This window comes from Zeus faber (genome assembly GCF_960531495.2).
Source record: "Zeus faber genome assembly, chromosome: 5".
Classification (NCBI taxonomy): Eukaryota; Metazoa; Chordata; class Actinopteri; order Zeiformes; family Zeidae; genus Zeus; species Zeus faber.
Genome location: NC_137192.1, coordinates 3,975,150 through 3,997,115, shown reverse-complemented (window position 1 = coordinate 3,997,115; position 21,966 = coordinate 3,975,150). Strand labels below are relative to the sequence as shown.

Here is a 21,966-nt window from a genome sequence, read left to right as displayed (position 1 = left end):
ACTCCTTCCACCTTCTCAACAAACTCTCCTCACTAGTCAGCACATTCCCCAAATTATCCTTCATCACCCTAACCTGCTGTACATCCTTCCCAGCTTGGTCCCTTTGTCTTGCAAATCGGTACAGGTCCTTTTCTCCTTCCTTACAGTCCAACCTCTCATACAACTCATCATATGCCTTTTCCTTTGCAACTTCCCTCTTCGCCTTGCGCCGCATCAGCTTGTACTCCTGTCTACTTTCTTCATCTCTCTGACTACCCCATTTCTTCTTCACCAAGCTCTTCCTTGTCTTCCTTACTCTTCCCGCATGATACACCAAGTACCTTCTTGGCTGTCTCCCTCACCACTTCTGCAGTTGTTTCCCACTCATCTGGTAACCGTTAATTCCCACCTATGGCCTGCCTTACCTCTTCCCTAAATTGCATGCAATACTCCTCCTTTTTGAACTTCCACCATTTTATCTTTGGCTCTTCTCTTATCTTTCCCTCTTCCTCTTCTTGGCCTCCAGAGTCGTCCTACAGACCACCATCCAATGCTGCCTAGCAACACACTCCCCTACCACCACTTTGCAGTCACTACTCTTCTCCAGATTGCACATCCTGCATAAGATGTAGTCCAGCTGTGTGCACCTCCCTCCACTCTTGAATGTCACCCTGTGTTCCTCACTCTTCTTGATATATTCACAACAGCCAATTCCATCCTTTTAGCAAAGTCCACCATCATCTGTTCTTCCACATTCCTCTCCTTGACACCATACCTACCCATCACCTTCTCGTCACTTATGTCTCTGATCCCATCACCAACATGCCCATTGAGATCTGCTTAAACAACCACTCTCTCTCCCTTGGGGATGCTCTCCACCACTACATTCAACTCACTAAAGAAGGAAGAGTCTGGAAGAGTGGAAGGTATGTTTTTAACTCTTTCATTAAGCGTTCATAATTTGTGTTGTATAGTTTTGTGGTGCATGGAGTGATATTAATTCCAAGGTATTTAAAACCTTTGTCGGACCAATGGAATTGAACTCTTTCATCTAGTTGGGTAGGCCATTTACCCAAGAGTATCATTGCTTCAGATTTTGAGACATTTGTTTTTTATCCTGATATTTCCCATTAATCACTTAAATTTTTTAGAATAGCTGGTACTGACGAGATAGGTTCACTTATGCACATCATAATGTTGTAAGCAAAAAGAGAAATTTTTTGTTCTACTACTCCATCTTTAATTCCCTTGATATTACCTTCTTGTCTTATTATCAGATGTGGACTCAAGTCATTGTGACTTGGACTCGACTCGACCCCCTTTTTTGATGACTTGCAAATAGTGATAGAAACTTATAAAAGCCCGACCGAAATCGGTCTTTGATTGACTTTTTGACCACATCGGGATGGGCAGTTATGCAACCAATGTGTCCGATTTTTATCCCGAAGTGTAATAAACAAAAAAACACTGATTATTTATCCTGTATTTGACTGTTTTACACCATGTTTGTTTACACTCACGTTTGGACACGGACACGGCTGTCCAAGCAAATACGGATGCTTCATTCATGGGAAACTCGGAAAACGAATTCGTTTCAAAAGTGATGCGTTCACTGGAACTCGGAAAAAATGAAAATTAGGATTTAATAAAATCTTTTACATTTTTTAATCTATCAAAAAGTTCTTTGTGTGTTTAAAAATGTTTATCAAATATAGAAGCTTTGATCAAATTTTCATTGTCATGATTGGATGACTACTTTGTCAGTCAAGCTTTTCGCTACCTGACGTTTTCTTTAACGAGAAGCACTCGTTACCATCCCGTTGGTTACACAAATACACAGTATGATCAGATCAGATCATCATGGCGGCCGCGGCTGTGCCAAGAGTCATCACTTCCGGATTCAAAAATTCCATTCAAATCATTTTAATTTAATCAAATACATTTGTGCAAATATGTTTATAACTTTTTGAGATATTCTGCTAAAAGGCAGATGGACGGACAGACAGGGGTGGAATGTAACAAAGTTTGATGTTTAGTCCGGCTGTCAGTTTTTCACTGTTTAATAGTGATGGTTGAGGGAATATTTTTTTTGATTGAGAAGTAATTAAGAAAAACAGTATATAAGGTTTTATAAAATTGTTTGTTTGATTACATTTATTTCACTGAATATCAATAATTATAATACAAATTCAATTCATTGTCATACTTTTTGAACAGGTACTACTATATATATAATATTATTAGACAGGTACTAATACCTTGTCTTTTATCTTAAAGACCGGCTACTGCAGGTAAGACTGCAGTATCTTGGGAAGGGTGACTTGACTTGGGACTTGACTTGTCTTAACTAAGGACTCCACTTAACTTGACTTGACATAATCTGTGACTTGACTTGCCCAAGGAAAAATGACTTGGGACTTGCTTGATTCTTGGACCAAATGACTTGAGACTTACTTATGACTTGGATAAGATGGACTGGTTCACATGTCTGCTTATAATTTGTGCTCATGCTCTGCTCTGTATCTATTGCATGGTCGTTTAGCCATTCAATATCCAATGACAGCTCTTCATCAAATCCAAATTTTGCAGCTTCATCATCAGACGGGATGAGTAGAGACACACAGAGCAGGTCTATATAAAGGGTAAAAACGACCCAAGACTATAAAGCAGTATTCGAAATATCTGTCTGGGTGACAGACATTTAGAATTTATATTAATGCCCTTTTAGACCATTTGTTTCTGGATCTTTGACGAAGACAACACTGAACAAGATTGATTGAAATCGGTGTTAGGGTAGAATGGACTAACTGTTTTTTGTTCAATTTCTCCTGAGAGCACCAGACCCTTGGTCTCATCATTTGACTTGAATCTTGAATCTTGGATTATCCACAACATTTATTCTTATCTTCTGAAGGACTTCAGTCTGATGTGTCGTGGAATTTCAGTCCTACCTCGTGTGAGGTGCTAAAATCACGTCTGACCTCTACAAATAAACTCAGGTCTCTGAATACAATAATACAAACAGTTTCAAAAACGTTTCATAGCATTCAACAAGGCAGCCAAAAAATCTAAACATTCTAGTTGTATATATAGATGGTGCGCCTCCTTTGGAAAAGTACCTTGTGTGGGAAGTGTAGGTCTTGTTTATATGAAAGTTACACACAAGCCCTCGAAGGAAAACAAGAGAATTTCATGGCCTTCACAGTCTGAATACACATAGAACCGTGAGAAAAGAAATGGGCACCCTGCCACTGTGTATAAGGGTTCACAAAAGAAGGCCGCTACGTGTAAGGCTTGTAACATCAATAAGGCATGTGATCCCATCAATATCTTTGACCCATAAGAAAGACGTGATCAATTATTGGATTTCCATTACAGATATCTCATTGATGGACGTACCTGCTATTCTCATCCCTTGATGGAAAGCTTCCTGTGTTTATTCTTTCACAGCTTTTTTTTTAGTGAGAGGGACCCCGAAACCTTTCACTGACACTTTTCTTTCCCTGATTCCAGCAATGCTTTTGAACTATCGGCAGGGTTCATTCTGGCATTAAAAAATAAAATTCAAGAACTTCAATTTTCAAGGACTTCATGCAAAACAAATATAATCTTTAATGTGATCTTTATTAAATAAAATATCTTAATCTCAGTCTATATATATTAGTGTGTGTGTACTTGTATATTATATATAAAATCTCATTGTCATCTACTATTATAAGTGTCTAATTCCAACCATGCTGGATTAAATTTGCATTTCCCTGGCACAATCTGTCGTAAAAGCGATCCTGGAAATGTTTTCTGAAGTTACGGTTTGAAGAACAAAAAAATACATTACATTGTCATTTAGAATACGCTTTAGTTGAAAGTGACTTACAATGAAAAAAACAGGTGGAATATCGCAGGTTTTCAATAATCCTTTTTGTTCAAGGACTTTTCAAACACTTCAGCACAAAATGGGCTATTTTCAGGGAATTTCAGCACTTAAATTGGGCATATAATACAATTATTCAAATAGGCCACTTTATGGCTATTCATCATTCAACATAGTTGTACAAAAATCATTTCCCCCTCTTATAAGAGAAAATAATTGAGTCAAATTACTTGTTTGTAAAATTAATAGTAAAATGAGTAGTTTGAAGTTGATTAGTTAAAAACTATCTGGATAATTGGCTAGAGCCCTGACAACATTCCAAAATGTCCGAACATAAAAGAAAAAAAATATATTGTATGCGATGACCTTCAGACTCTACAAAAATGGATCTTGAAATGCATACTCACGTTTAGATTAAAATTTTCTTCTACGCAGGCCTGCAACGATTCAATACAGTGAAAGAGAAAAGTTGGATCTCCTCCTCGACGTACTGTCCTCACGGGACATATTATACTGGACACAGGCAAGCATGGAGCACACACACACACGCACGCACGTACGCACGCGCACACACGCACACACACACACACACACACACACACACACACACACACACACACACACACCCCCCCCCCCCCCCGCCCCCGGAGTGGACTTCAGTGGACAGCAACAGCCGTAGACTGCTAGAATCCCCAGGCGTATAATGATCATTTTGTTGTGTCCAAACAATATTTGAACACCTCTCTCTTAAACTCTCACTCCCCTTATGTGACAAATAACCTCTTGAATCTTGAATCTTTGTTAGGTCCTACACTAAGAGGAAAACAATTTTTATGACAAGTCAACAATTGTATTCAAAGGAGTTCATTCACAGCTTTTAATACACCATCAACACTCTGCTTCCAGAGCCTCACGTAGTCCGAGGTGAACAACCCTCATACGTCGAGGTAACATTAGCATCCTATTGTTAGTGTTTTTGAAAGACCCTCCTGATATGATTCAGTACACACCGAAAAAATCCACAGGTCATCTGCACCAATGGCAAGCTTGATTGGATAAAAGGTCTCTTTTTTCCACAAAATGATAGGGTGTGGGACTCCTTGAAGCTGGGTGCTCACACAATTGCGACTTATTTTTTGGAGCGTTCAGGAACAATAGGTATGTTGTATGTTTTTTTTTTTTAGTATTGACTACTAAATGCTTCTAAAGGCAACCAGCTGTTCATTTTTTGCTTCTCTAACTTCTTTGGCTCTTTTGAATTACTATTTCTAAACAGACTTGTTTCACCGGAGGGGCCTCGGATCACATGGGAGAGGGGGGGGGGGGGGGGGGCTGCATCGGGAGACACATCAGAGTAATCAAAGTTTTTTTGATTAAGTCCTTTCATATAAAAAAACAATGCTTTCTGGTGCAAGAGCATTCATCGGGGACACAGAGAAGTGTTATGTTATTTTGAAATAACACACGGTTACACCTTATCGTTGTTATTCAGCCAATGAGAGGGCAGAGAGCATTTATTGAAGGACAGTATATTCTACCACCTAATGCTGACCATTATGCATTTATGGAAAACACCTACCCTTTCATGAGGGCGGACATTGTTTATGACATCAGAAACATTGCACTATGAATACCAGAGACTTTTTACTTAGATTATTAATTGACAGCACTCTACTCTGTCTCTTAACTTATTTTGCTATTTTACATTTGACATGTTGGTATGTTGGGAAAAATCATGTAAGGATTTTACCGCCTGGTGTTGTAGAGCAGTGTTTCCAAACCTTTTTTCTGCCATTTCACACTTTTTACCACGGCACCCCATTATCCCGTTGGCCACAAAAATAACTTCACAAACAGATATAACTGCTTCTTCTTCTGGCCTAATAAGAGTGCTCACTTTCAGTCTGAAATTTGAGTTTATTGTGATGAAAAACTCATATTCTGGCTGGAACTGGTGAATTAGTACATATTTGCAATTTAGATCTTGCAACACAAGAGCTCCGTTTAATAATTATATCATTCATTTTAAGTGGAGTGTGTCCTCATCAACGCTGTTGAAGAGAAACCAAAGATAACTTTCAGGCAGTAGATCTGTCCCTTACAACGACGTGCAGTCTCCTACTTTTAGTCCAAGCAAACAAAAGCCATTGAACAGCTTCATTTGGCCTGCAGCTGATTTTATGAATAGGAAGCATACATACAACTTTTTAACTCATAAATATATATTTATCAAATCAAAATATCAGTTCAAAGATGATTTTCACCATCACACAAAAAAAAGTTAAAGCTGCATTAAGCAATATTTCTGCTAATGAAATTGAGTCAGAACACTGTAATGGGAAGGACTGGTAAATTCTACAGATGCCCCAAATCTCCCCAATCTACTGCTACCTTTTTAGCCAAACGTTTTCCTTTTACTTATCTTTTCTTGCTAATAGCACTAACTGGTTATTCCCTCCATGCTATAAAACGGTGGCAAAGCAGCTCAGAACCTCATCATGTGGCTTACTGTTGTGTTCTGAATGGTGGACAGTCATAATATAACGAAAAAGATGTGTTAAAAGTAGCGTTAAAGGTTGTTACGCTTTCGCTCCTGCAAGTGTTTCCCATTTGATTCATGCTCAGCGACCCTGTGCTTTTTGTCATTTCTTGGCACGGTAGGCCAACATAAAAAAAACTTATTGGAAAAGAGTGCAAAGTCAACAGTTCTTTCAACATCAATTGTGATTTTCTTGAATTTTGCTCAATTCAGCTTTAACAAACTATACTGAAAACAGCTCCACATATTAACCACTCTTAAAAGACAATCCGCACAAGACAATACACATTGATAAATTATATGTCTAACAACATGACATACCATAGCTTATTGCACAACACATACACAATACACAGTTCACACCATTACTGTACATCGCTTCAGCAGGAGAGTCAGCGACATCCAATCGCGGTTCACATGAAGGCAACTCTTTTTCAAGTCCAGAGAGCCTCATCTGTGCCTCTCTCCCGTGTGGAGCCTGATGTGGGTGTTGAGGTGGGCCGACTGATTGAAGCACTTGCCGCAGACGTGGCAGCGGAAGGGCTTCTCACCAGTGTGAATGCGGTGGTGCCTCTTCAGCATGCTGACTGTGGTGAAGCTCTTCCGACACACCGTGCAGCCATAAGGCTTCTCCTTGGTGTGCCAGCGCATGTGGACCTCCAGCTGGCAGGCAAAGCTGAAGCCCTTCCCACACTCCCTGCAGCAGTGCCGCTTGGGAATGCTCCTGGCTTGACAGGACGATGGCCTGAAGGATCTCGAGCTCTTGAGGTGCAGCAGGCGGGAAGTGGGTTTTTCGTTCGGGCGGGCTGCCGCTGCAGTGGCTGCCGCTTTCATGTCTTGTCCAAGGCGTGCTGGGATGGTCGGTCTGTCTCGAGTCCAATTATCATGTAATGTACCGGCACTGGGTTCGATCAAAGCTCCCGCGAAATTAGAACAGGCAGGCTTCAGGGTGGCCGGGCTGCCGATTAGTTGGAACTTATAGATGTCCTCGCCGTCGCTCTCCCTTTTGATGTCCTGCAGTACGTTTGGAGGTGGAAACACCATCTCTCCATCAGGGGTATTCTGGGTCAGCGGGAGATGGGACACCTGTGGTTGCTCAACCTGACCGATGTCTTCCTCCAAGGGGCGAGGCAGCACTTTTCCAGGATGCTGGTCATACTTTTGAATGGCAACGAGCACGATTTCTTCTTTAATTTGCGGGGTGGACGGTTCTAGCTCCACCTGGCTCTGTGCAGGTGGCCAGTCGTCTTCGCTGGGCAGCGGCTCCGAGGAATGTCCTTCTCCTTGGAGGTTGGAAAGAATAAGATCATAAGGCAACAAAAACCACGTTGATTCTTTTTTTTTTTCCCCGGGAAGAAGAATACAATCCTTCGGGTGGGGGGTCATGGGAGCTGCAAGCTCCTATGATCCTTGGGGAGCTTGGGGAGTTTGGGGAGTTCACACAACAAAGGATTATGTGAGCTGGCCCTCCCTAAGAAGGAGAGGAGTACCTGGCAGCCAGCCTGCAGCATGGGGCGGAGTTCAACGTTGAACGTTTAATATAACGTTTAATATTACACCATGCTTTGATTGGTTTAACTGCTGAATTTGGGTGGGGTTAAATGTCAGTTGTGATTGTGGACTGATGCTAGGTGTGAGCGTTAAGTGTCAAATTCAGCTTTGTAACAATGCATTTTCCAGCTAATCTAGTCCAGTTTATTTAGGTTAAGAAGTAGGAGAATTTTTCTCACTTATAAAGGAGCACTCATTCAGTTTATTACAAACATTCAAAATCACCAAATTTGGAGATAAATCATTTTCACTGGAAAGGAAGGGTATGAAAAATTGTAATCTCAGATTATTCCAAAACATTAAAACACGTACCTAGTACGTACCTAACATGACTAAACTGGACCCTGTGTATTGCTTCTTATTTTCATTATTATTATTTTTCTCCTTGGCATTTTTCGGGCTAAAAGTGTCTGGGACACGACTCGCCAAACCCGCAGACATGATTGAGGTCACGTTGGAACCGGGGCATTTTAGACATCTTTGGTGCAAGTTTTATTTATTTATTTATTTATTTTTATTTATGGGGATGGTAGCTCAGGAGGTAGAGCTGATCGTCTAGTGATCTAAAGGTTGCTGGTTCGATCCCAGGCTCCTCCTGCTAGCATGCTGTAGTGTCCTTGAGCAAGACACTTAACCCCTAATTGCTCCTGATGGCTGCGCCCGTCGGTGTTTGAACAATTGTAAGTCGCTTTGGATAAAAGCGTCTGATAAATGACTAAATGTAATGTAATGTAATCCACGTCGATCTACATGTGGAGCAGGAACTAGTGAAAAACAGTTGCAAATTGAAGAAGTTTGACGTATCTTGATTAGTTTGTGGAGCAGGGTGCTTTGTTACATCATTATGTTATATAATTCCGGTTTCCATTTCTGGGTGCTTATTTGCATTCGGGGAGTTTAAACTGTGTCGGCCGCAGAGTGGTTGCTCCGCTAGACAAGCAACCAAGAGACGACAGACTGAGGGAGCCGACGCGGTGTTCAACTTGGAAAGTCTTGCTGTGTTTCAGAGAACCCAGAAAACTGTAATACCTACATAATACGACTAAACTGGACTCTGTGTATTGCTGCCTGGAGCTGAACAATATGATTTTTATTTTATTGATTCTCCTTGGCATTTTTGGGGCTAAAAGTGAATGGAACATGACAACGATTGGAGCTACGGACACTGTTAAAGAACCGAGACATCTCAGATATCTCAGGGTTCAAGTTTCATCCATATTGATCAACATATAGAGCAGGAATTAGTGAAAAACCGATTAAATTTGACCGGAAGTAGCTGAACGCATCGCCCACACACCAAGGTTCTAAAACTTTTGGTCGGGTGGTGAAGCGAGATGAGTTTGTGGAGTAACACACTTTGTGACATCATCATCCAATTTACTTTATATGTGCAGGATATGGCTAAAGTCACACTGTGCCAACTACGTAGTTTAGTCTCCATCGCTCTGTAGTGGCTGCAAACTGTGCGTAAGTTTGTGAGCGTGTGTGTGAGCGCGCGCGTGTGTGTGTCGCTTTACCTGCTTGACGTCAGTGGGGCGCTTTGTTTGATATTTTATCTCTTTTGCCCATTTTGTAAACATAAACGCATTCTGTTCGCATCTAACCCGGTGCTGCGTTCCTTCTTATTTTGCGGCATTCGAGCCAGCCATAAGAGACACACTGTGGAAAACAGTCAAAAACATATTCCGTGTTTGTATCCTCACACGTGGAGTTTGCTTGCAGGTCCAGAGCAATGGGTCCGAATTGTTTTATTTTAGTCTAAAAAGTTGATGAAATGTCTCTGAGGGACATGCAGTGTTTAATCCATTTGAATGGAACTCTGTTGTTGGGAACTTCCACACGGAGTGATTCCCTTCTTCATAGACACCGTTAGGCAGGACTCTGCGGACGACAGGTAGGAGACAGCCACCTTCTATTTTTTAGGATAAAGTCATAACACGCAACCAGTGTATCAGCTCGTATTATTATTAACGTGTCACTGCCTCATTACGTCAGACGATGCTGCGTTCACTGGAGACTCGGAAAACTGTTACTCGTTTTTCGACGTAATGCTGATGTAAAGATGAGCGACAGCACAAACTGATGCTATGGGAACTCGAAAATTTGTAATTGGTGTCGATAATGATCCCTGTGTATTTCTGCTTGCAGCTATATATTATTATTATTATCGCTTATATTTGGCCATCTTAATATTATATTTTATGTCAGCATTTCCATTGTGTGCGACAGATACTCTTGCAGTGTGTGCAGAACGCAGCATTTTCAAGTATAATATATCAAGTATAACATATCTATATATATTCGCAGTTGGTTCAACTTGCAAACCTTCTAAGAACTGGATTGCTTTTCCATGGGAAAAACCGTCCCGAGAGCCACGTCATTATGTCACTGTAGATGTCTGCATACGTTTCCGCCTTTTCCATCAGGATGGGGGACAATTATTAGGGGTCCAGCCGGCAGGTTATGATGTTATTGCTCTACCTTTTTTTATTTTTAATCTTGGCCTTCTTTAGGCTAAAGATATCTGAAACACAACAATTGCAGTACACAGAGACGTGGTTGAGGTCTCTTTAGAACCGGCACATCTCATGGTTCAAGTGTCATCCATATCGATCCACATAGAGAGCAAAAATTTGTGAAAACCGATTCAACTTGACCAGAAGTAGCTGAACGCTTGTGCATCGCCAACACGTCAAGGTGCTAAAACCTCCAGCTGTGTTGCGGAACGAGATAAGTTTGTGGAGTAGGACGCTTTGTGACATCATCCAATTTGTTGTATATGTGCGTGTTGTGGCTCTGAACGCACATTCGCACCATGCGCGCTGCGTAGTGTAGACTCCATCGGTCTGTGGTGGTTAATAACTGCACGTGTATAGGTGTCTGTATATCATCTTACGTCGGCAGGGCTGTTCGACTGATATTTTATCTCTTTTTGTAAATAAAGGCATTCTGTTTGCATCTAATCTAGTTGATTTCCTCCTTACTTTGCGAGATTCGACAATTCTCGCAGCTGCCGAGCGAGCTGCCGCAGCTCAGTGCTCCGCGGACGGCTGGATTTCAAGCCCGTGGGCTCACAGCTCGCAGCTTGTGCACTCTCATAACTTAAAAAAAAAGTGTGCGCCTACTCAATAAAATGATATATTTAACATTTTTAACATATAACATTTTAGTGTTTTACAGATCTCTGTCAGGATTCAGGAGACATAGCTCGAAAACCGGGATAATCCCGGACAAACTGGGACACCTGTTCACCGTAGTTAAAAGTGCTAGTTGTGCATTGTAGTCAGGCACAAACTAATTAAAATGAACAATGGCCAATTGTATTTCTTAAAAAAATATGTAGCCTATACCCAGACCATAATTGATTGGGGGAGGGGGGCAATGAAGTGTAGCGTCAAACTTGTTTTAACATCGTTATACACCAGCAGACTTCCTGCACGGACTTCGGCTGCAGGTAGGACTCACTGAGTGATTGCGTTCGGGATTCGGAGAACGATCTTTACAGTGAACTGAACCAAAAGATTTGTGTCCCTGAAAGGAATTGGAACGCTCACCACTAACAGAGTTGAGAGGAGCAGTTCCCCGTGTTGTTTAACCCCGCCCAAACCAAAGTCCAAACCAATGAAATCGCGTTTAACCCCGCCCAAATTCGACAATCAAACCAATCTAATCACAGTGGGTGGGATTAAACGTTCGACGTTGAACACCACCCCCTTATGCAGGCTGCAGCTAAGTATATTTGCAGTTGGACTGTATCCGCTCTCCCTTTTTGGGGTAGACATTTAATTTTTGACACAATCACAACACACACAATATTGTTTAAAAATGTGGCAAAACGACTCCCAAGAATTTTAATCATAAATAATACATGAACACAAACCTCCATTTCATTTATTTTACCTGGGCGCAGTAACAGACGCTGGACAGCGACGCTCAGGAGTCGCTTCAGGCGCTCGTTCTCCTCTTTTGAGCGCACTATTTCGCTCTGGTACTCCGCCACGGTGCTTTTCACCGCCCTGAAGATGTCTTCGGCGGCCGCTGTCAGCCGATCGTTCAGAAAGACATTGAGTAGCTCCAGTTTACTCATGTTGCGGGCTCTCCGGAGCAGCGTCCTTCCTGTTTACATCCGGTCAGCCGGAAGTGACGACGCCGGCATCTTCGTCCCAGTTCCCATTACCGCCACCAACTGGCAAGGAGAGTGGATCGACTTACTTTCAGAATTAGTACTTAAAAAATATATTTAAGTTGTAATCAAGTCAAATTCTCGCTAAATATAATATGGCTATTATATGTCGATAATATATAACATAGATGTCAATGGTAGGACTGAACGATCACAGTGCATAGTGCTGGATTGAATGAAAACAGCACAGTGAAGAAGTGACTTGGCAGTACATTTAGACAAGATAAGCCAGTCTTTCATTGATCATTCTTTTACCGATTTTGCATTCATGGAAAGTTAAAGCTATAGGTCTGAATTTCCTGATTAGAATTTACCCAGGTTTCCAGATTGTGACAAATGCTTCTTTCCATATTTTAGGTAGTTCTTCCCATAGAACTCAACATCTGACATACATCCAGACGATTACTCAGCAACATGGATCCCTAAATGCTATTAATTGTTTCACCAAAACATTTGTCATTAAAATACTTTTTATTTAGACAGTAACTTACACAAGTCACCTGACAGCAGGCTCATGGGAAAATGGTCTGAACAGACACAAACATAGAAAATGACAGTTCACCTCACTGATCAGCTTTGGCTGGAGAAGGCAATGAGAAATACTTTTTACACACAGGAGCAAGTGTAGATGGTTGAGTTGAATCATAGTCACTGACTAGGACGCATAATTCAAACAGCTTTTTGAACGACAGTCCCTGAGTTCATTACAATAAAACCATTGGAATAATTGTGTCACGAAGGTGCTGAAATTGTGTCTGTCGGATAAAAGCGTTAACAAAAAAAAGAAACATTTACATTTTAAGACCAATGTAGTATTCATAAAACAAAAAAGAGGACAAAGGCAGGGAGAATATGCACCAACTCAGTGGAATCATGTCACAAACAAGCCACAAAAAATATTAAGCTGTGAAACTTGTATTTTAGGACTTCCTTTTTACTCGTTCCATATCAGCCATTTACAATATTTTTTTCTAGAATATTAAACATAAAGCTAAAAATGTTAACTGTTGTAATCTATACCAGGGCAACAAGATTTAACCTAGTATTCCACCAGTTGAGAAATAAATAATACATGTGGGAAGGAACAGTCTACAATAAGTGCAGTGGTATGAGGATTCCATATTCAACTTGCTATGTCTTCGCATACACAGTATACAGATTTGGCTTTCCTCTCCACAACGATGATGGTAATAGTCAGTGAGCGAACACTTTGCAACTTGAAAACAGAATTATTCGAGCAGGTATTCCTGATAAAGACACTGCCTGAGATTGTTTAAGCCAGATAGAGAGGCAATCACATTTTCTCGCAGAAGACAAAATGGATTTAATTAGAAAACAAAAGCCCAGCACAGCACCATGTGGTTGAAATTAACCTTAAAACAAGAGCAATAGTTTGCTTGAGAGCATAAAAAAAAAAGACAATAAAACCAGTCATCTATCATAATATGTGCATTTCCAATACGTGACAGTTATTTGTATTTTGTGACTTTTTAGGGGAAATGTACATACTTAGGTGAATATGTCCCACATCAGCTTGTGGGCGATTTTCTGACACTCCATGATGGGCGGCCACTCATCCTCAAATGAAGAAGAGTGGGTGTTTAAAAGTCAGCTAGCGGGGTATGGAGATTGGATATTCTACTTGTCAGGACCTCAGCTGTCGATCATTTCTGACAGTTCCTGCAGCAAGTCGTCTTCTCCCATTCCGGGGTCCATGTCTTCCTCCAGGTGGTCATCCGTGAACTCATTCATCAGCTCATCAAAGTCGTCCACGGCTGAGGCAGCGGTATTGGAGGCGTTTGGTGCACGTGATGAGGCCAAGCTGGGCCTCCGAGACTTGGACTGGGTTGAAGTCTTCACCACGGGGCTAATTGAACAGAGAAGCAGGTGAACAGTCAGTCAGCATCAATTTCCGATCAGAACAGATTTTACCCTAAATTTGTTTTTCCCCTTTTACCTTTGGAGGACACTGGAGGCCTCTCTGGATGCGGCTGCATCTGCTGTATTGGTAGTAGACAGTGTTTGACCTGGGCTTTGTTGAAACACTGGGACTGTCTGCAGGTCCTCCTTCAAGCGGCTGGTGCTGGAGCCTGAGCCCAGCAGAGCAGCAGGGCTCCTGGGCTCTGCGGGGATCAGCTGGACCTCCTCAGAGTGGGATAGCATCTGCATGTAAAAATAAAAAAAATCCTTGAGAAGTTGTCTTGGGGATTCGATTTAAAATCATAAATATTTCACTTTCTTTGGAAGGCCTGACATACATCTCTTTGTTTACAGGGTGGCTCCTGAGGTGGCTCTTTTGACAAGGTGGAGGCACTGTTCAAAGGTTTAACCTCTGCCACGGCAGATCGTGCAGCAGCTTTCCTCTTCTGGCCTGGTTTCACCTGCACCGCTGGCTTCATCACAGAAGGCTTCACGTTAAGCTTCGGCCTCACTGGAAATGGTATCAGTAGACAATTATTGAACGGGACTTGCAAATTAAAAAATTGTGTTGTGGTGCTATAAGACTATACCATCCACAAGGTGTTTGAGTAAAGTACCTTTTATCTCGATGATCTGGTTGGCAGATTTTGCCTGGTTTGACGCCTCATCAGCAGGAGGCTCTTCGATGGCACAGCCTTGAGGAGCGGCCCTTCTGGTTTGCTTGCCTGGCCTAACCGCTTGGCAACTCCTCTTGCCTTTGCTCGGGGATGATTTGGAGTCACTTGGACTGTGTGAAGCAGAATCTACCTGGGCCTGCTGCTCTGGAGATGTGGCGGTCACAGCCGGCTGACCAGTAGCAGGAGTGCTGTGAACAGGTGAGGCAGCCGAGGATTTGAGGGATATCCTCTTGCGACCACGGCTGGAGAACGAGGTGGTGGAGGGAAATGAGGCACCTGCCGCTGTCGTGCTCCTGGCTCTGATGAAAGCCTTCTTCGTGACTACGACTTCCTGTTTCTGGGGAGGCTCTTCCTCAGAGGATGCTTGCGATTGGCTCGGGGAGGAGACTCGCTCCTCCATTTCTTGCCTGCGGAGACGTTTCTCACGCATGATCTCCTCAAAGCTCTTGACCGTGACCCCATTGCTGGAGTCAGGGCTAACCTACAGGGCAAAACAAGGCTGATTAAGTAATTAATTAATTCCAATTAGGAAAATAAGGCACAGCTAAATATAATCAGCAGCAGTCCATATGTACAACAGGTCATACCTCTAACTCAGAGGCCAGAACCACCTTTTCTTTCACTTCTACAGCCTTCTTTGTTTTAATGTTGTCTGCCGCTTTCAACAAATGCATTGGATTAGAATCTGTAAATTAAAATGCAAAAGAAAACTTATTACTGTAAGACAGTAACATGTAGAATTGTGTAACGATGGATTTGCAACAGCTCAACAGTTTTACCAGTTGAAGGTTGTTTCTTGATGCACAGTAGGTAGGGCTTCATAGTGGTGACCTCTTCATTGCCATTCTCAGTGTCCTTGGACTGCATAGCCTGCATCCTGGCTGCCTTCTCCCTGCGGATCTCCTCAAGGGTCTTCACTCGGACCTCAGCCCGGGAAGCGTCCACGTGGCCTGGTGCAACCATGGCCTTATCTGCAGATTTCTCACATTCCTGGCTGGCCTTTTTGGGACTGCACTGCGTTTCCTGGTCTTCTTCTCCCTGCTTCCTTTTCTTGGCATGGAAGATCTCAGAGAGAGTCTTTATCTGGACAATGGAGGAGTCTTTGACTGTGATGGATCTCTTTGTGCCACTGGGGGCTTTTGATGAGACTGTTGGATGAGCCGGGGCGGAAGGGACTTCTTGTTTCTTGTTCTGAGACTTTGCAGCCTTCTCCTGTCTGATCTCCTCCAGGGTCTTGATGCGAATTTGCTTTGGAGACTTCTTTGACTCTGCGTTTGTCTCCGCTACTGGTAAGGCTACAGACAAAGGAGAGCCCATGGGCTCTACTGGAAAGCCAAGTCTTTCTCGAAGGGGCTTCAGACCTAAAAAAAAGATCAAGAGAAATCTTCCAATACGTGCCTTACAAATAACACGCATTGGTATAATTTAAAAAGTTCTTTACTTCCTCCAGTTTTCAATGGAAAGGTGGTGCTGCTGCTCTGCTCACCTTTCTGAAAGGTGTCTTCATCCTCCACAGCTCTTCCTAGACGCTTGATCAGACTGCATTTCAGCGGCGGCTGCTCCACGGTCTGGGCATCTATCAGACAAAAAACAACAATTCATTATATGCAGCAGTTAATTCGATTAAAAGCAAAAGCAGTAAATGCTTATATCCAAACACAAACACCATAAAAAAACAAACAAAAAAAACAACCATTTAGCCTAAATCTCTCTCAAATTGTGCAAAAAGTAAATTTACCCTTGCCTGACACTCTCTTTCCAAGCCTGTCGATTACGCTGCTTTTAGGTCTGTCGTCATCTTCAGGGAAAGCTGGGTCTAGTAGGAAAGGTGTACAGAACATTGGTTAACATGTTTTTTGTAAAGGGTTGGAAAATTATTTTTGGCATAATTATTTTGATATGCATTTACATTTGGGCTGAACAATTGATCAAATTCAAACCAGCATCGCAATTTTCAAATCACAAAGGCTGCGATTTACGGGGGGAAAAAAAAAAAAAAAAAAAAAAGCGTTTTCTTTATGTTACACAATCTAACCAATAGGGCTGTCCAGGGACGGCTCTTCCTATAGGCAAGATAGGCAGCCACCCAGTGCGCCATCCCGAGGAGGGTGCGGGGGGATTGGGCGCAATGTGCGCACCTGTCCCTCTCTCTGACAGTATCCTAGATGTGCGTATAAGCGATGGGGTGCTCGCGATCGGCAGGCCAGAACAGTGTTTATATATTTTACGTTTCCATATGGAACGAAACTGTGCATAATGGGGAAACTTTCTCTGTGACCGTCTCGCTCTCTTTAATCGCAGATTTTTTTTTATATGTTCAAAATGTATGTTGGTCAAAACAATGACAAATACTCTCCAGAAACCCTCAAAGGTACTGCATTTAGCATTAAAAAAATATGTTCAAATCATAACATGGCAAACTCAAGGCTAGGAACTCTGTCGGTGAAGTGTCTTCTTTTACGCTAACTTTTTATCTTTTTCTACAGCACGCATCACCTAGATTTATTTTTATCCTATGGATATGGCTTTTTTTTATCTGCAAGACAGTGGTGGAAACCACCTTGTTAATTCAAGGGAACAGCTGCTCCCACTCCAAATAATGGGGCACGGAATGTTTACCACATACCAGAGGAACATCCCTGTCAGCTCTCGCAGTAGTGAATCCCGGTAAATCCACATTAGCCTCCTGATTGTTGCCAGCTAGCCATGTTTCCGTGAAACAGTTAACTGAACTCCCTGTAGATCTTCCTCACCGGGGCAGTCAGCTAATCAGAATTGTTGGTCAGTGAGTCCACGTTCATCATCACTACCGATGGAATATAGGGTTTGTACCTTCACCGCTTTGCCATTTAGCCTTGGATTAGCGCTAGCTCTGCAGTCACAGTAACTATGGCGGCAAGCCCAAAGGAGGGGGACTCGCATTCTGGGGGTGCAACACGCACACACATAAGCCATTCAAATATAAATTTACCCTGTGTAGCCTGGAGGGGAGCTGGGCGTAGCCGAGAGCGGATGTTCTCCTTTCTGTCAGTCTTCAGCAGGGGAGCTTCAGCATTTGGCACAGGATAGAATGCTTTCAGGGCTTTCCTCAGTCGGATCTCCTCTAGGGTGCACACTCCAAAGTTCAGGCAGTCATCTAAGTTGGAGAATGCGGTCGTGAGGCAGTGAAACTACTTCGTCCCATTTTCTTTAGAAAGCTAGTCGTAGCGTTGGGCCATGTTTCGGACTCAGGTCTTACTTGAATTGGCGCCTCCTGCCAACTTTCTGGGCGAGGTCAGCCAAGTTCCATCTGGGCCCACTTTGCCTTCCTCCCCTTCTGAGAGCTGGTCTGGGAATACACAAACACACACACGATTACTGACAAAATAAGACCTTGTAAACTATGCAGAGATATACAAAATGGGATAAGCGCACAACTAACCATCCTCATCCTCATCATCGTCGGTTGGATTGATCACAACTGGTGGGTGTGTGGGGCTTGGTACACTCTCCTGAGTTTCTGCCTTGAGGACCCCTCTAAGTTGGGGATTGGCTGCAGTGGGGATAGGAGCGGGCGGAGGGGCTACCTCTTCCTGTGGAGGCTCCTCTGTCTTCGCCTGGCCTGACAGGGAGTGGTTAAAAGGTTACTTTATTTTCACCGCCCCTTCAAAGTATAGCAAGTAGTTTAAGCGAGAATCAAGTTGCACAAAAATGCACAATATACCTTTATTGGGTGGGAAGTGGACACTGTCGATGAAGCGTGACCTTTCATGGTAGAAGGCACAGTGGGGCTTTTGACAGCCTGCAGGCTGGTTTTCCCAATAACACGCAATCTCTTTCCTGTTTTTCTGTTTGAGGAAGGAAAGGAATATAGTATGTAATATATCCAAACGCAGATTTAAAAATAGGTCCTGCGAAGATCAATGGTCAACAGCTGTACTTTGCTTCATTAAAAGCCATTCTTGTTTTGCTCACCTTGATCTCCATGTGACGGAACTTGCAGACTGTACGGAAGCAACGCCCCTCCTGCCAGAGATTGCAGACAGTCTCGTTGCCCATTGCGGCTTCACAGTGTCTAAATGGGCAGCTGTCACCCTATAAACCAAAATGACACGTGAATAAGTATCACACTGTCCAATCAGTATTTACTACAAAACAGTGTGTAGTGTGAAAATATTCCCCACAGTTCTGAATGTACCTTAGTGCAGGTGGAGTAGTAGTAGAAGTAACAGTCATCTCCATTGTTGCTCATGGTCAGGCTGGATCTCTTCATAGACAAAGGTGATGGGGTGGGCCTTTTTAAATGAGTGGGTCGTTCTCCTCACAGCCAACAGGAAACTCCCTGATAAGGAGAACGAGACAGTGCATATTTTTAACATGGTCATTTCACTGGCTCTTTTAGAACCAGTTTTAACAATTAGTGGTGCAACAAAATAGTGCAGGGCAATAAAGCGATAATGATGGCCATATTTTCTTCGACCAATATAAAAGAAGCTTGATAGCGTCTTCCGCAGATTTGTTAATTTATAGAAGCGTTAGGCAAGTGGCAATGAAAAGCTAACCAATTCTGATTCTTCACCTCTAACCAATTATAGAAAGAAGCCGCACTCCTTCGTGGTAAGGTTGCATTTGTAGTCCAAAATGAGAAACTCGGAAAAGGAAAAAGATCAGCTATTGTTGACTAGGCGGACACATACATCGATATTTGAGGTTTTTTTTATATTTAAGTTCTGACTCAAAGCAGACTGTAAATATTCATTGTGTAAAATATGTAGACATGTTGGCTGACGAAGACAGACAACACCACAAACTTTATTTCTAAATTGTATTTAAGTGATGTTGATTAAAGCGGCTGCACTTGTTATTATATGTTCACTTCTTACTTCCGAGTGCTGTGATTCATTATATAAAAATAATGTTTAGCATTGTGTCTTCAGATTTTTTTCACCTATTTTTTTTTTTGTTAAAAAAATGGAGATGCTAAATGCTGCTAAGTTTTGTTGAACTTGAACCACAACCTGTACAGGTTCCAGGTTGGGCCTTGGACAAACCCGTGAAGGCCTCTACTCAGTCAACAAGATATTGCCAAATGGGTCGGGTTTAAACCAGTGTCAACATTTACCTGAAGTGGCTGAGACAATCTCTCCCTTCTTGGGTTCACTTCTTGGCTGGGTGGGTGTCTTCGTCGTGCTATGGTGTCCTGAAGGAACACTTGATCCATGAGAAAAGGGAAAGGGGTAGGGTGGGCAAGAGACTCTTGTCATCCGGCCAACCCCATTATCTCCAGACAGCCTAACATTACTTGTGGCTTGGGCAATGTCCTTGAGAGATTTTTTTTATTTTTTTTTTATTTTTATTAATACATAAAACTAATGGAAAGAAATAGTTGAGGGACAAAACAGCCCCAAAAAAAAAATCTTCTCTTATGGGATCCATCAAAAAACAGGGAAGATTTGAGTGGTAGGTGGATAAAAATCTTCTGTTTCTTCTTGGACTCCTCGTAGCATGAGGGGGTGTTGTATACTTGGTGGTGATAGGTGAGGCAGGAATAAAAACTGGGCAGTAAATTCAGGCATCTAGAGATGGTGACTATAAAAGTTGTAAAAAAACAAAAAAACAAACAAAAATCTTCCGGGGAAAATTACTTTCACTTGGCAAAAAACATCCATATCCGGAGAACCCCACAAAGGGAGATCAGGCAGGTTTAAACCTATGAATAAGACAGAAACTCTCCCCAGGAAACTGAAAAGGGTTGTTAGCAGACAAAACACTTTTCACAAACATCACAACATTTCCATACAATGTACCTCAACTTAATAAGCAAATTGCTACGAGGAAATTGACAATGGCGTTGCACTTAAAACAGGCCACTGCAATGTAAATTCATCATAGAATTGCATCGGCAAAATGAAGTCAACGTCCTGTTGTTCCGATTTTTTGTGTAGTATTAATGTTTGGCAGACCCATCGCCATGAGTGAAGTGTGCAATATGTTGTAGTAATACAACTACTCGTAATGACAAACGATTTTCTAAATTACATAAGTGCATTATGTGATCAATTGTTATGGACGATAAAGAATTAAACTTTGAACGTTTCATTAATAGGTGATTAAAACCATTTCAAAGCGTGTTACCTAACTAACAAGTTAGCCATGCCTTACCAATAACATATATGTTAATCTACCAATGTTAGCCAAAATAAAGGGGATTGGCACACTAATGGGAAACACCAAGTAACAAATTCTTCAAGAGGAAAAGCCACCGGTCCTTAACAGGACGAAGGGAGTGGAAATCGACTTCCAATTGATCGCAGAGGTGTCCATGAAACAAGTATTTAGTTAATTTAGCTTTGTTCGTGGGGGCATTGTCATCCTGGAAGATACGGAAATCTTGAGGGAACACCGTTGACACCATAGGGTGAACCTAGTCTTGTACAATGCCTCCTAGTTATTGGCGATACAGAGCAATTATTGGACCCGGTGACAACAACATTTTGCTTTTTCGAAAGACAAACTCGTCTGGAAGCAGGAAACAAGAGTGACTCAACATCCACAAATTCCGCCTTTCCCTTCTGATGTGGTGTTTCCGTCATTTCGCAGCCCTGGTGCTATAACGCCAACCGAGTGCTAAAAGGGCCTCGTTACGGCTAACATTAACTAGCGTATAGTTAGCATCAGCCTACCATACGATACTGTTCTAGTCTACAACAATCACAATATTTTTGTACCACAAGAAAATGTGTAATATGTAAACAATACTTTGTGTTAATTACCGGTCTCCGATTTAAAAAGGTAAAACTGTGTTCAAACTGCGGATACACCCGTCCCGGGTTCTTGTCCGGTCGCGCTCCAACTGAAACAAAATGGCGAAGGGAGAACCAAGAGACGTCACAAGCGAAGCTCCACCCCCGTCCCATGACGTAAATCACTCCCTCACCGCCTTCAGAGAATGGAACTCTTTTAAGATGAGAACAATTTATGGCTTCAAAGGGTCTCTCGATCTTAGGAAGGGTTGTTTTGACTAAAGCTGAAGGGGTTTCAAGATTTGTCTAACCAGCCTTTTCCCTCAAGTTTCATGAGGGACTGTGAGAAAAAAAAGAGACGCAGCTCAGGACTCACTGCGTCGACGTATTCAGTTTTTATTCATTTTTTGTTAGATTCTCAAACCGTCCAATAAACTCTCCGTAGCTCAAAGTTCCAGTTCCATCGCATCACTCCGGACTTGTAAATTTTGAACACGGCAGGACTCAACATGTAAAGACATTAA

The 21,966-nt window shown here is 42.3% G+C and overlaps 2 protein-coding genes across 5 annotated transcripts; both read right to left on the bottom strand.

Moving 5' to 3' along the window:
- Window positions 1–5,449: 5,449 nt before the first annotated feature.
- Window positions 5,450–12,027, bottom strand: LOC307230176 (uncharacterized protein; the record flags this gene model as incomplete). The annotated part of the gene is made up of 2 exons (XM_080000413.1): window positions 5,450–7,672; window positions 11,841–12,027. The coding sequence occupies 2 exons, from the start codon at window positions 12,025–12,027 to the stop codon at window positions 6,840–6,842; spliced, it is 1,020 nt and encodes a 339-aa protein (XP_079856539.1). The 3' UTR covers window positions 5,450–6,839.
- Window positions 12,028–12,583: 556 nt separating this feature from the next.
- On the bottom strand, window positions 12,584–21,536 carry zc3h11a (zinc finger CCCH-type containing 11A). 4 transcript variants are annotated; one of them, XM_080000200.1, is made up of 16 exons: window positions 21,473–21,536; window positions 19,822–19,899; window positions 18,898–19,041; window positions 18,675–18,794; window positions 18,424–18,547; window positions 18,142–18,321; window positions 17,959–18,048; window positions 17,692–17,856; window positions 16,459–16,536; window positions 16,207–16,296; window positions 15,500–16,081; window positions 15,308–15,405; window positions 14,661–15,201; window positions 14,382–14,554; window positions 14,081–14,286; window positions 12,584–13,990 (listed from the first exon to the last, which is right to left on the bottom strand). In XM_080000200.1, the coding sequence occupies exons 3-16, from the start codon at window positions 18,970–18,972 to the stop codon at window positions 13,777–13,779; spliced, it is 2,736 nt and encodes a 911-aa protein (XP_079856326.1). In that variant the 5' UTR covers window positions 18,973–19,041; window positions 19,822–19,899; window positions 21,473–21,536; the 3' UTR covers window positions 12,584–13,776. The 4 variants fall into 4 exon arrangements, with proteins under 4 accessions (XP_079856326.1, XP_079856325.1, XP_079856327.1 ...); XM_080000199.1 differs by having other exon boundaries at window positions 19,822–21,534; XM_080000201.1 differs by having other exon boundaries at window positions 16,465–16,536; window positions 19,822–21,534.
- Between the last annotated feature and the right edge of the window lie 430 nt (window positions 21,537–21,966).